This window comes from Mirounga leonina, unplaced genomic scaffold (genome assembly GCF_011800145.1).
Source record: "Mirounga leonina isolate KUSES-001 unplaced genomic scaffold, KU_Mleo_1.0 Mir_115, whole genome shotgun sequence".
NCBI classification, from domain to species: Eukaryota; Metazoa; Chordata; class Mammalia; order Carnivora; family Phocidae; genus Mirounga; species Mirounga leonina.
The window spans coordinates 101423228-101437624 of NW_023270268.1; the positions used below are offsets into that span (position 1 = coordinate 101423228).

Here is a 14397-nt window from a genome sequence, read left to right on the forward strand (position 1 = left end):
AGTGAACAAATCTATTATAGGATTTACTCACACTTATTTCATTACTTGAAATATTCTCATTTGTTTAGAACTCGAGCGTTGATAATTTACATGTTAAAGTATTAATGTATGACTGCATATTTATGGTTTTGCACAGGCATAGGTTTTGCATAAGTACATATATTTATGGTTTTGCATAGATTTTGTATTAGACAAATACGTCCAAAATTATACATTAAAACCTTGTTGTTCCTATCATTGTAGTCACCTTGAGAGGCTGCCTCCATTTTCCAGTAATTCGGCCCTTTTGCAAAAAGTTCTTCATATGACAGGGATGTGGATAAGGTTTTAGAACATAACCAGCTGTGAGAGAAAAGTAGCTGCAATACTGATCATCTTACCAGTTTTTAACTCTAAACTGTATTATCTAGCTTGGTCACATTTTTTTACCTTATCTCCCTGACTTGTCCCGAATAAATTTTTATTGTTCCTCTACAGTGATACTGTTTCTAAAATAACTTAAATCCTGGTAGTATCTTGGCAATCAATACATGTTGTTGCCTCCCAAGTGGGATTCTTTGGGTATGCTAAGTCTGGTTTTCTTATTATAGAATGAATCCCATTGATACCGAGTTCTCTCTGGTACACCCATGAGTATTTCCTTGAAACATGTCACTCCAAGCTTTCGGTTACAACTCTTTCTGCCCGACTACTGCCCACAGCAAAGCATCCCAGCTCCCAAAGCTCAAACCTGGATGTCTTAGTGCTTACCTGTCAATCAGTTATGGAACAGAACTTTGCTGGGGACCTGCATTCAGTCCCCTTGGAACCTACTATGCTAAGGCCTGTGAAAATGCGAACCAGAGGCGTCATTCCATCACGGAGGAACGAAGCGTATCATTGGAAAGGCATCTTCCTAGGACCAAAACTTTTACCTTTTTTTTTTTAATTAAATAAACGAGTAAATTTATTTAACAACTACTTGTTTTGATCACTTCCTTGTTACCTTGTTGGTGAGGGAGGGTTTCCTGCCGTGGGGTGTTGAGATGGCTGAACATAGGACACCTGACCCTGGACAAATGAGGTTAACAACAGCTTACTGGTCACATACACTCACAGCCTGGATGAGAAGGACACTAGATACATTGCAGGGCCTCGTGGCGGTTGCACTCCTGAGCACAGTGAATAAGAGGGGCTATGGGAGGCAGGTTTTATAGTAAGAATAGGGTGAGGTGACCGTTGTTTCTCAAGGGAGGATGTGATTGGCTTGTTCGAATAATTCCGAAGGCTGATAGGGATCTGAAACCCATCTCTCAAGGATAAAGGCACTGGGTCCCAACATGAGGATGGTTGTTTGGCGAGGGGACCTCAACCACGGAGCACAATGTGGAGGGGAACTTGTGATTAGGTCACCTGAGGCCCTCCCCAGTTTTCCCCAGATGTCAAGGCACACGTGATGTTGGGCCTTAATTTTAGGTCTAATGCCACACTACTGTGTTATAAGACTTTGAATTAAGTGCTGCAGAAAACTTAAGCAGTTGTTATAAGTAGCACTTGCCCTTAGGAAGTATGCAGTCACGTAGGAGATTTGTAAGTCTAATCAGTGTAAAAATATGTCTCTGTATAAATGCAGGAAAGGCACAAAGGCTCACAGAACTCAGAAGAGCTGAAGTCACCTCTGCCTGTGGGAATCTTGGAAGGCCCGGTAGGAAAGGGTGTAAAATTTCAGCTGGTTTTTAAGACATGATTATGATTTTAGCAGGTGAAGAGAGAGGAAGAGAGCAGGTGGAAGGACTGGCAAGAGCAAAGGCATAGGGGTAAGTAGGGGCAAAGGCCACATTCCAAAATGTTAGGTAGTCTAGTAGTGCATAGGATACACAGAAAGAAGTAACTGGAAGAAAAAAAAGGAGGGCCAGGTTGAGAAGAGACGCTAAGTAATTTATACCTTACTTTTCGGCAGCGGGGAGCCAAAGAGGGCTCCTGTGCTGGGTAATGGAGCAGTCAGAGCAGCTTGCGTTTATTCTGTGGGTTTGTGTCTAGGGTCTGGAACAGGAGGAAAGGCTAATAATATTAAGGCAGTCAGGGAGCTGTATAGCAGTCCAGGTGAGAAGTGAGGAGGTCCTGAATCAGGACAACAGAAATGGAAATAGTAAGAACGTGACAGACATAAAAGGAGGGAAGGCAGGATCGATAATATTTGAAGAGGGAGAGGTTAGAGCCCTAAGGTTCTGAGTCAGGGCGATGGACTCAAACCATTTACTGTGCCATAGAGGACATTTGAGGCTACAGGGCAGAACATAATTACTTTTTTCCCTGACCTATTTGGAAATTAATTTGCTGGAGGTCCTCATATTTATTAGAAGCTTTACACCTCCTGAGGAATGGAAAAATGGAGAAGACCGTGAAAAAATAGTGTTTTTCCCCCCTCCTCAGTGGTTAGGTTGTTCCATTTTGAGCTATGACATGTACTTGCTTGACATAAAGCTTCCCCAAATGGAAATCGGCTTTATTAGATTCCTGACATGATGGCAGCGCTCATGTATGGAAGGTGACTGTTTGAGATGGGGGCTCCCTCCTTGTGAGGCATTGCCACAACCCTGTTGTTAACAGACACCATCCCAGGAGATGCTCACATTTTTAAATGATTTAGTCCAGTTTTCACTGAGGGGTGACTGTACGTATGGTAGGAAAATCTGTGGTACAAGATGGAATCCATGCCTCCCAAAGCTTACACTAGTGAATCAACTCTTTAGTTTATCAGATTCTCCCTCCTCCTCCTCGTACTCCTCCATGTTACTTACTTTGCCAAGAACCCACGAGGTCAGTCCCACCAGGAGCAAGACAGTTTTTGGTTTCACTTAGAATATTTTGTTTTCATTTAGAGCACTTCACATATTCACTCACTGCATCATTCCCCACCTAGATGCTTGGGAGGAAAGAAGATGTCCCAGAACTCTACAGTACAAGAACTAGTAATGAAAAGTTGTTAATTATGTTTTCTGTAAAGCACAGGTTTTAAGTCTATGAGAACATACAAAAGAGGTAGAAAACCATAGTCCATATATTACAATGGTAGACTCAGGTGGATCAAAAATATGATCTTTAGGGACTCCTGGGTGGCACAGTCAGTTAAGCATGTGCCTTCCACTCAGGTCATGATCCCGTGGTCCTGGGATCGAGCCCCAGGTGGAGTTGGGCTCCCTGCTTAGCAAGGAGCCTTCTTCTCCCTCTCCTTCTGCCTCTCCCCCAGCTCGTGCATGCTCTTTCTTTCTCAAATAAATAAATAAAATCTTTAAAAAATATAATCTTTAAATATTTGATGATCCACTACTTTGACGAATTAGAACCATTTGTATGGCTCCAGTGGAGTAATTTAGAACAAATTCTAAACTACAAACAAATTTTCTTTTAATATATCACCCATCCAGAGCTTTGACTGGGAGTTGGTGTGTTCTCTCTCCATGAAAACATTTAAGCATTTGCTAGCCAGCTTTTTAGAAGGAAATTATGAAGAGAATTCAAGGACCTTTTAGGTGGGTTGGACCAGACTTTTAATGTCCCTCCCAAGCCTGGGAGTCTATGATTCTTAGGTACAAAGTGTTGGTGAAAATCATGAGATCTGTGCTGTTGGGCTAAGGGGTAATGTTGTGTCTCAGAATTCTCAAGACATTTTCTCTCTACCTTTGTTTTGTCTACTTTGTTGCTTTTAGATGCTCTGAAGCCACAACTCATATATAACCTGAAGTGTCTGGCACAGTGATTTATTCACAGAAGGCACTGCAAAATATTCTGTGGAGTACATTAATAAATATACAAATATACAAATTGATATGCAAATATAAGACTCCTTGATTTCCTTGATTCCCCCTCCCCCCAAACCTTTCTCTATGTGTACGTACCTTACACTGGTTAATGGCAGCATCCATTACCCATTTGCTCAAGCCAAAAACCTGGTCATCTTTCTGTTGCACCCCACATTCTATCCACCAGCAGGTTGTGACCCCATTTTAATTTCAAGCTATATCACATTTTGATGACTTCTGACCATCTCTAACACTATCACTAATCTAGACCAAGGGTCAGCAAACTATGGCACCGTGGGCCAAATCTAGCCTGCAGCCTGTTTTTATAAATATCGTTTTAATAAAACATTGTCACACTCCTTGTTTTCACATGTTACCACTTGCTGCTTTGGGGCCTGAACTGGCGGAGTGGATGGCAGAGCTATGACGGGAGCCAAAGTCTATTTCCTACATGCCCTTTAAAGAAAAAGTTTGCTGACAGAGGTCATCAGGTTTTCTACCACATATTCTTTTGTTGTTTTGTTCGTCAACCCTTTAGAAATGTAAAAACTGTTATTGGCTCACTAGCTATCCTACAAATAGGCCACAGGCAGAAGTTGGCCCACAGGCTCTACTTTGCCAACCTTGCTCTAATCAAATGATCCTTTCGAAGCAAACATCAAATCACAACACTTCCCATTAAAATCTACAAAGTGCTCCCATAACACTTAAAATTCAAATGTCTTAGCACGGTCTGGACAGCCCTTGGGATCCAGCACCGCTTCTCTCTCTAACCCCATCTCGTACCACGCGCTCAATCTGACTACCTTAGCTCTGTCCACTTTGCCTCTGGCAGGACCTCAGACTTGCCAAGTGTGCTCCTCCCTAGGGCCTTTGCACTCATCATTCGTCCGCCAAGAGTACTTGTATACAGATCTCTGGATTCGCTCTTCTGGTGCAGGTTTACTTGACTTTCTCACTAAAATAGCTCCCAGTTGGTCCCCCAGTCAATCTCTATTTCTTTACTTTGTATGATTTCTTCAGGACACTTATGTGGAACTAAACTGTTTATTTTTTGCTTACTTGACTATTGTCTTTCTACTCCATTAGAAAGTAATCACTCTGAGGACAGGCACTTCGTATATGCAGCTCATGACTGCACTGCCCGCTCCTACAGGTGCCCAGCACCTACTAGGTATTTAATAAATATTTGTTGGAATGGACGATTGACTAGTTATATGTAGTGAATCTTCTTTCCCCTTGTCAACTGATTAGGTTCCTGGAATAAGACTTTACCTCACCCCGTTATTGAAAATACTGTGTCCTGGTGTTTTCTTTCATTTGCTGTTCATGTCTATCTCCAACAGCCAATGGGTATCTTTTCCATCCTCGAAGAGGAATGTGTGTGTCCTCAGGCTACAGATGTAACTTTCAAGACCAAACTTTTTGACAACCATTTTGGGAAGTTGGTTTATTTCCAGAAGCCCAAGCCTGATAATAAGAGATATGAAGCTCACTTTGAGCTTGTCCATTATGCAGGAACAGTAAGTTATCCCTAGACCCTCAGCCCTGAATTCTCCTGACTCTATTTCAAATGCATTCAGTCAAAGTCCCTAGATGATATATAAGTAAAGTTTAGCTTAAATAAAGAGATGAACAAAAAAAAATCTCAGTTCCAGAAAAAAAGTTGGCATAGCCTTTTAGCACTTAGGAAATGAAATACCCATCCTATAATAGTATTCCATGTGCACAGAGGTTAGAAATCTCAAAATAGACTCTGTCATCCCAACTCAAAGTAAGTCAGCTTCAGAAAGTCATGGAGATCATCAAAGTCATGGGTTTTTCCATATTTGTCCTTCCTTTTAACTTAACATTGTGTGAATGAGTGATTTCAGCTGATCTTTTTATTGAAGTTTTTTTTTTTTTTTTTAATTCTCTCATAAAGAAATAGTCTCTGTGAAGTAATGGCCTCCAAACTATGGCTGACAAAGGTTTCTAATGACTCTCCATGCCTCTCCTCATTCCCCACGGGTGTGTGTGTTGCCCCTTTTTCTCTGCTTTTCTGCTTCTAGTCAGTGATTCCGGATGAAACAGAAAGAGAAATGATAAAGGATAAAATAACACTTCATCCTAAAAATGACCTGCCAACTGTACATAGATATGCTTGTAATTGTCTTCTTTCATATCTTTGAATATTAATTATAATGATATTTACAGTAAAATATCATTATAATTGCTAATTTTTTTGAATGTTCAGTGTGTGTCAGAGACAATTAGATTATTTCATCTATTCTTGCCAACGAGAGACAGCTGATGTGAATTGTTTCTACTGGAAATACCATTTAATTCTTTCTCCCTCTCCTTCCCTAGCTATCCCTCTCCCTTCCCTCCCCTTCTCTTCCTTTCCACAATGTAAAATGGTAAAGTCTGAAAATCTCTTCGGGTTATACAATGGACTCCTGGAGTATTATTCAGTACTGTTACCTCAAACCAATTTAAAGTTAAAGGACCCATACAATTTATGATTTTTTAAAGTAATTCACAATTTGCTATGTTAATTTATGCGTTCTCTTCCTTTGTTACCTGAACTGCATGCCTTTCTAAAGGTGCCTTATAACATTAGTGGCTGGCTTGAAAAGAACAAAGACCTTCTTAAGGAAACAGTAGGGGCTGTATTGCAGAAGTCGTTGAACAGACTCCTGGCAAACCTTTTTGAAAATCACATCAGTACTGACAGTGGTGAGTTGAACAGTCTTGCCTAATTTTTTAGCCTCAGAATGGAACCCATGGCTTCCTCAGCACTTACAAAAACCCTTGCCTCTTTCCTGTGGTATCTGTGTCTGCTCCCTGTAGTCTGAGTCATCCCCTCTTATTAGCTTTCTGTCCCCGGGCTGGCGATTCTTCAGGGAAATGGTGCTCTAAGACAGATGTATTTCAAGGAGCCTGCTCTGGTCTGCTTTTAGCTTCTACTCAACCCCGCTGCAAAGAGGGAGCAACAAACCGTATTTTGATAAATGATTTTGGAGCAATAACAATTCTCTTTAATCTATATTCCCCAAGTATCTTGGATTTCTCCTTCACAGTGCTTTTGTGTTATAGTAACTTGGGTTATGATAAGCTTCCTGAGGGCAGCGATTATGCCTGATTTTTTAAATTGTAGCCTCAAGCATGTAGCAAATACCTGTTTCGCAGGCCCTCCATACATATTTATTGACCAACAAATAACTAATCTTGTTTAGTAGTTTGTAATTTACGAAGCACTTCTAGATATATTATCTTCTCAGTCCCTGCCATGACCCTTTCAGATACAGATAGAGGGAAATGTCTTATCTTACAGGTGCAAATACAGAAGAGTTAAGGAGCATCCCCAATTTCACAAATCTACTGTTAAAAGATAAACTGAAGCATGTTAAAAATTTTAAGCATTTATATGAGCAAAAATTGATTCAAATGGGACAGTGTCAAGCCCTCAGTGTTTAAGACTGCTCCACTGACAGAAGCTCAGGGAGATACTTTATAGAGAAAAGATGGAAACCAAGTAAGGAAGTTATTGATTGGTTGTAGTTTAAAGCCTGCTTGACTGTGATTGGTTGTCCTTAGTGTTTTGATTTTATAACTCTGGGATATTTACATGCTTACATTTTGGCTTGCTCTTATAGGCCACTATGGAATTAGAGCCACATCAGTCTAATGGCCTCCTTGTTTAATTAACTTAACAGTAGTAAATGCAAAAGCAAGGTAGGAAGCAGGACTTCTGCTTCCTGTCCTGGTGCCTATATCACGCTCACTGTCTTTCAGAAACAAAACAGAGAGATGTGCAGGCTACATGTATTTAGGACATAATTCAGATTTCTGCACCATGACACAAAGGATTTGAAGATACTGAGCCCATGTGGCTAACATCAGCCTCACAATGGGACTAATGCTAGCTACAGAGGGAAACTCTCCATGATTCATAACAAAAGTCACAGACTGGCAGCCTCGGAGCAGAACCTGGCCTTCAGACATGTTTCATTTGGTCCACACGGGTTTAAAAAAAATCAGAAGTTTCCACGTACATTTTTGGATTTCCTTTTTCTTTCAAAAAATGGAAAATGTGGGAAAATAGAAAATCTGCCCAGCCTGGGTTCAGACCTTTGTGACAATGGGGCGAGGTATACCAGCTCTTCTTAAGGGGTGTGCACTCTCATTTCCTAACCTCCTCACTGTCCTGTGATCTCACGCCCAGCTTTAAGTTAACTCCTGGCCCAGGCAAGCTGATTTGGGACTCCTGATTGACATGGTCAGGAAATGGGGAGAGAATTTGGTGCTTTCTGGCTTCATCAGCACCGATGACATAATTCAGGAGCAGGCCTGAAATCCTGTTGGCCTCCCTCAAGAGGAGGTTGAGAAATGAAGGCTATTGTATTTGGACCCTGATAATCTTCAGGCAGTGCATTTGCCTGATTCTAATGGCTTCTAAAGTGCCCCTTAGCAGTCGGTTAGATAGTGACTCCTAAGCTTACGGCTCCCATATGGGTCATTCTCTGATCATAAGAGATCAGGCAGCAGTTCAAGCAGAGAGTCAGACAGGAAATCATCTTCGAACTCTTCAGGGTGTCTGCTGTGTCCTTTGGAAATAGAAAAGAATAATTGTCCAGAATGTCCTTTTTTTGGTAATTTTTCAAGCACCCCCTGAAAATACTTGCCTCCACGCTTCTCATTCATCCAAACATTAAATTACCCATAATAACCATACTTTCTTCTGGGCAATCCAAGTACTTTAAACCAGAATTATAATTTCTTAAAAAAATTAATAATGGAAGGTAGTAGTATTTCCTTTTCATAGGTGGAGAAACTGAAATACTAAGAGGTCCAGTGATTGACTTGGAAGGCCTGAGGCATGTCAGTAGGACGTTGGTGATTAAGCTTTAGGACATCGGCACCAGCACAGGTGTTACTCAGGTGCAGAGAATATTTTGTGTTACAGGTTGACGGCTGGTCCATTTTTTCCTGGGAATTTCGCCATTGTTGTTGTACATCTTTGTGAGTTAGCACTACACAAATGTTTGTAAAACAATTTGGCTTAGCATGGACGCTTTTGCTTCAAGAAAATGGAAATAGATGTTTTTTTATAAATTATGAAAGTGATGTGTGAGTGTTGTCAAAAGCACAGACAATATGGAAAAATAAAAAGAGAAACATAAAAGCTACCTATCATTCTACGCAGAGTGATAGCAATTGTTAAGACTTTGGCATATGCTCCTCCTAATATTTTTTATGTATATAGTCACTAATAATACAACTACACTGAGAAACACGTATATGTACTCAGGATCATAACACACAAACTTTTTTTTTTTTTTAAAGATTTTATTTATTTATTTGACAGAGAGAGACACAGCGAGAGAGGGAACACAAGCAGGGGGAGTGAGAGAGAGAGAAGCAGGCTTCCCGCAGAGCAGGGAGCACGATGCGGGGCTCGATCCCAGGACCCTGGGATCATGACCTGAGCCGAAGGCAGACGCTTAACGACTGAGCCACCCAGGCACCCCAACATACAAACTTTTATAACATTACTTTTTCTCTTAAAATAATTCCTAGGAATCTTTCCATGTCAATTATATGGATCCTCCTCATCATTTTAAAAGGCCACAGTATGGGCGCCTGGGTGGCTCAGTTGGTTAAGCGACTGCCTTTGGCTCAGGTCATGATCCTGGAGTCCCGGGATCGAGTCCCGCATCGGGCTCCCTGCTCGGCGGGGAGTCTGCTTCTCCCTCTGACCCTCCCCCCTCTCATGTGCTCTCTCTCATTCTCTCTCTCTGAAATAAATAAATAAAAAATAAAAATAAAATAAAAGGCCACAGTATTTCATTGTATACATACTCTTTCATAATTTAACTAGTCAGTCTCCTATTGATAGACATTTGCTTTGATAACTATAATTTTTGTTTAGTTTTTTTTTTTTTTTTTTTTGCAGTGACTAAACAATGCTGCCCGAAGTATCTTTGCACAGTTGCCTGACTATTTCCTTAAGGAAGAGCACTAGAAATAGACATTTGTGTTGAGACAAATATTTTTAAAGCTTTTCGTAGATATCGCCATATTGCTTTTAGAACTTGACGAATTTATACTTTCATCAGCAGGGTATGGTAATGTGACCAAAAAAAAAGAGCTTTTTAAATGCTTTTTTTTTCTTCTTTTTTTAGCTCTACAGTTTGGGGAGAAGAAACGCAAGAGAGGAGTTTCATTCCAAACGGTTGCATCTCTGCATAAAGTAATTTTTAATTGCATCTATTCATATATTAACTGCCTCACAATATGCATATGTTATTACTTATTTGAAATTTCACATCTTCAAATAAGGGAAACGTATCTGAAGTTAGCCAAGTTGGAAAAGTTGAAGTTTATCTTGATATTAATGGGCTTTAGTGGACACTGTTGGTGCCCCACCTAGATCCCCCCTATCAACCCAACACCCATCTTCTAGCTGATGAGAATGGTGGCTGATAACAACTCACAGGTCCCAGAATTGCCACTGGTCAAATGGGAAGCTAAATTATCTCCTTACTCACCCCTCCAGACTCTGACTCTTTTCTTGCCTCAAGGTGGGGACCAACTATGGTGCAATTGGTACATTTGTGCTCAGAGCTCCTGCAGGGATCACTTTCAGCTTTGAATCCATATCATTGCTTTTTTCTTCCCCCACCCTATCCTCCTTCTCAAGTAAATCCCTCAAATCAGAATCCCCAACTCAGATTCCGCTTCCAGAAAATCTGACCTTAGAAAAACTTTGCATACAGAAAACTTGAGAAACAATTTATGTGTTCAATTTGTTTGATTGCCCAGCCATAAATTATTGCTACCAAATTCAAAACAGGTAGATAAGATTCACAACAGAACTGCATCTGTCAGATAAATATTGACTTGCCATAGGAAAGAAATAATGTATGGTTTGGTAAGAGAAGAATGTTTAATTCATTATTTTATTGTTGATATGCATCTTGGCTTTATGATTAAGTTGATGAAGACAATTGTGAGGTAGATTGGTATTTTTAATGATTTGCAAAGTGATTTTGTGTTTGTTATGGTCTCTATTTAAGGAAAACCTAAATAAATTGATGACTAAGCTGAAATCAACAGCACCTCATTTTGTAAGATGCCTAAATCCCAATGTGAACAAAATGCCAGGTAAGAACTAGACTTATTTGTAATCCACACTAGGAAATACATTTGATTCAAGCGATGTTGAATGTCTTTTTAAGAAAATTTACCAGTTCCTTTTATATAAGGGTAGATTTCAGATAGAAAAATGAAAGTAACTTAAAAGTGAGGTCTTCAGAACCTCAAGATTGCTTTTGAATTGAGATTCGAGTGGACACACAGAAGGAATTCACAAAACCAAGTCAACTGGGTAACATTAGAATGTTTGATATTACCATTTAAATTCCTCCTTGAATTTCATGCTAAAACCTGGTTGAGCTTCTATGCCATTGTCAACAAGGGCAAAGTATAATAAAAGGGATTAGATAATCGATGGAGGAATCAAGGTAGATGTTTCAGCATAAAGGAAATTATTTTGTCTGAATTATCTAAATTGACCATAAAAACAGTTCCTAAATCCATTTCTAATTTTTAAGAACTCCCTCTAGCCTTCCTTGCCAATACTAATATCTTCCCTCTCCCTAACAGCACCCATCTCTTTAGTTGCATACTTCTGAGCGGTGGATAGTTTTTTTTTTTTAAGGTTTCTCCCCCCACCGCCCACAGCAGTTTTATTGAGATATAATTGGCGTACAGCGCTACAATATAAATTTAAGGTATACAGCATAATGATTTGACTTATATATATCATGAAATGATTACCAAGTTTAGTTAACATCCATTATCTCACATTGATAAATTTTTTCCTTGTGATAAGAACTTAGGATTGACTCTCTTAACTTTATTATCTTGATGCTTAACTTTTCAAGTATACCATACAGCAGTGTTAATTATACTCATCATGTTGTATATTGCATCCCTACTACTTATTTATCTTATGACTGGAAGTCTGTGCCTTGCGACCACCTTGGTCCAATTCCGCCCCCCCCCCGACCTCCTGTTTCTGATAACCTCAAATCCACAAATCTAATCTCTTTTTCTATGAGTTTGTTTGTTTTTATGTTCCACATATAAACAAGATCATACAGTATTTGTATTTCTCTGCCTGACTTATTTCACTTAACATAATGACCTCAAGGTCCATCCATGTTGTTGCATATGGTGGGACTTTCTCCTTTTTTATGGCTGAATAATATTCCATTGTGTTTGTATGTATGTATGTATGTATGTGTGTGGGGGGGGTGTGTGTGCATGCACACATACATCTTCTTTATCCATTCTTCTGTCTCGTAAACACTTAGGTTGTTTGCATGTCTTGGCTATTGTGCTGGATAATTTTTTGATGAATAGATGGTGGTAGGTGGGTGGTAGTGAATTATTTTTTGTTTTTAATTGCCAAACCAAAGTTTTTACAGATATTAACTACATGGACTATTTTCCATACATCATGGGTTTGAAGATTCTCAGACTTCTTTTTGGAAGCCTCTGACCCTCCCCCCTCTCATGCTCTCTCTCTCTTTCATTACAGGCTTCTATAAAACTTGGTCAGAGGGTGTCAGCTTCAAAGTTGTGTAGATGATACACGCTTATGTCTTCAGAGCACTAATCACCCTTGGAATATATAGCTAGCCAGATGCTGCTGATTCGAATTTCTGAGGTTCTATAGTATCTTGCATTTTTATTAACCTCCTGTAATTAGGACCCTACTCTTGACAGCCTGTGACCTATTTTGGGAAAGTGTGATACTAAACAATGAAGCTGCAGTCTGGGTTTTTGCAACACAAACACTTCATGTTCATTGACGCTGTATGTTTTTGCCTCATTGTTTCTTATCAGCTGGGTTTCTGAATGCATCTAGGGACACTGCTTCCATTTGGCAAGAAATCTAATTAGCTGCCTCTATTTTGGAGCAATTCTGTTACCTATTAGAGTTGTCTCCCGTCGAGTCAGCTCTGATTTCAGCAGTTGATTTTTATTTTTTAAGTCATAAGACAAAGTCCTAAGAAAAGTTGCATGATCTAATCAAGACAGTTTTTCATATGTACTTAAAGGGAATGAGCATCTTTGATCTTTTGGGGTCATAGAGTTCCACTTGTTCTCTTTCTTATAGATCATCTGCTTCTGTCTATGAAAGGGATTGGAGTACAGGAATATGGATATATGGCTTACAGTTTATTTCTGTGACCCTGGACATAAGCAGAGATTCATCTCATTTCCATTTTTCTTATAATACTCTCGTAGGGCTTTTGTGTTAGGAGGAGCGCTACTTGGCTTCTTCCAGAAGATTTGCTGAAAGCCAGACACAGTGGCTCCTTCAAAGGTTTTTCAAAGGCTTTTCTCAGAGATTGCAGCTGCAGCTCTAGTAGGGCTTCATCTGATAAACGAGGAGGTGATAGGATGATGCTTATGCTATAGAACAAAACTTAGGTGCTGTCAAGATAATAAGGAGAGAATATAGGCTGGGATGTGACCAAGTCCTTTGTAAGGCAAAAGAGTAAACAGAATTTTGTGGCTGTGCTCATCTTCTCCTTTCTTTGTATTCTCCCATTCTTGTAATCCCCTCCCCTTTCTACTTGGAGGTGGCAGTTCCCTTTTGTGTTCTTATACCACTCACTAGCTGGTTTTCAGCCAGAGAAAAGATGTAATACCAGCTATTTATAATCCTAGCAAAAATGTATTCTTTTTCATCTTCTAGGTGTATTTGCTTATGAAACTCGACAAACCATGAGTTAAAGGGTTCATTCTGTGTTAAAGGAATTTCAGGCAAATCCTATTTGGAGACTTGCATGATAGGATGGGTACTGTGAGTGCCATCAGTCTGGGAGTGAGTGAACTCCTATTACCTATTACATTAGAGAACACCAAATTCAAACTTTTTTTTAAATCACAAGATGCACCAATTAGGACAAGATCTTGGGTAGTAGTTCTTTTGGACACAGACTGAGAGCGACCCTTTCTCTTCAGGTGTATTGGACCCTTACTTGCTTCTGCAGCAGCTGCGTTGTAATGGTGTCTTAGAAGGAACCAGGATATGCTGTGAAGGTTTTCCGAACCAACTGCTGTATGCCGATTTTAAACAAAGGTAAAAAAAATACATCCCAGGATCTGAGGAGCCCAAGGCAGCCCATTCGGTTTTCCTCTCTTTCTGAGTATTTAGATATGCATTGTTTGTTTGGTTGATGTCCTCCAGACTACAGATCGATGTGTTTTGGTTGTGGTGAGATATATGATGACAGAGTTCCATTATTACTTCCCCTTAAATCCAACATCCATGTAGCTGTAATATCCTTAAATCTCTATTAACGGATAATAGACCCACATATAGAAGAAATATATACAGAAGAAAGACATGGAGGCCGAATTGAATTTCTGAAATGTTGTATGTACTTAATCGTAGCTGCCTTCCAAGCAGGCTGTTGTTGTACTAGCAAGCCTGTGATAGAAAGGAAGCCAGCAGGGTGTGTGGCAGGAGGCAGGAGAGATATTTCTGCTTTCTATTTTCTGAAGTCCAAAAGTATAAATTATAGGTCATCAAGCAAATTTGAGCAAAGTA

General features: G+C 39.8%; 1 protein-coding gene across 1 annotated transcript in view; it reads left to right on the plus strand.

The window, feature by feature from the left end:
* Positions 1-14397, plus strand: part of MYH15 (myosin heavy chain 15) — a 150550-nt gene that overhangs the window by 45390 nt on the left and 90763 nt on the right. Inside the window, 5 exon segments of the mRNA XM_034990947.1 lie at positions 5129-5305; positions 6368-6500; positions 9950-10017; positions 10844-10931; positions 13809-13926. Coding sequence (XP_034846838.1) covers positions 5129-5305; positions 6368-6500; positions 9950-10017; positions 10844-10931; positions 13809-13926 — 584 coding nt within the window.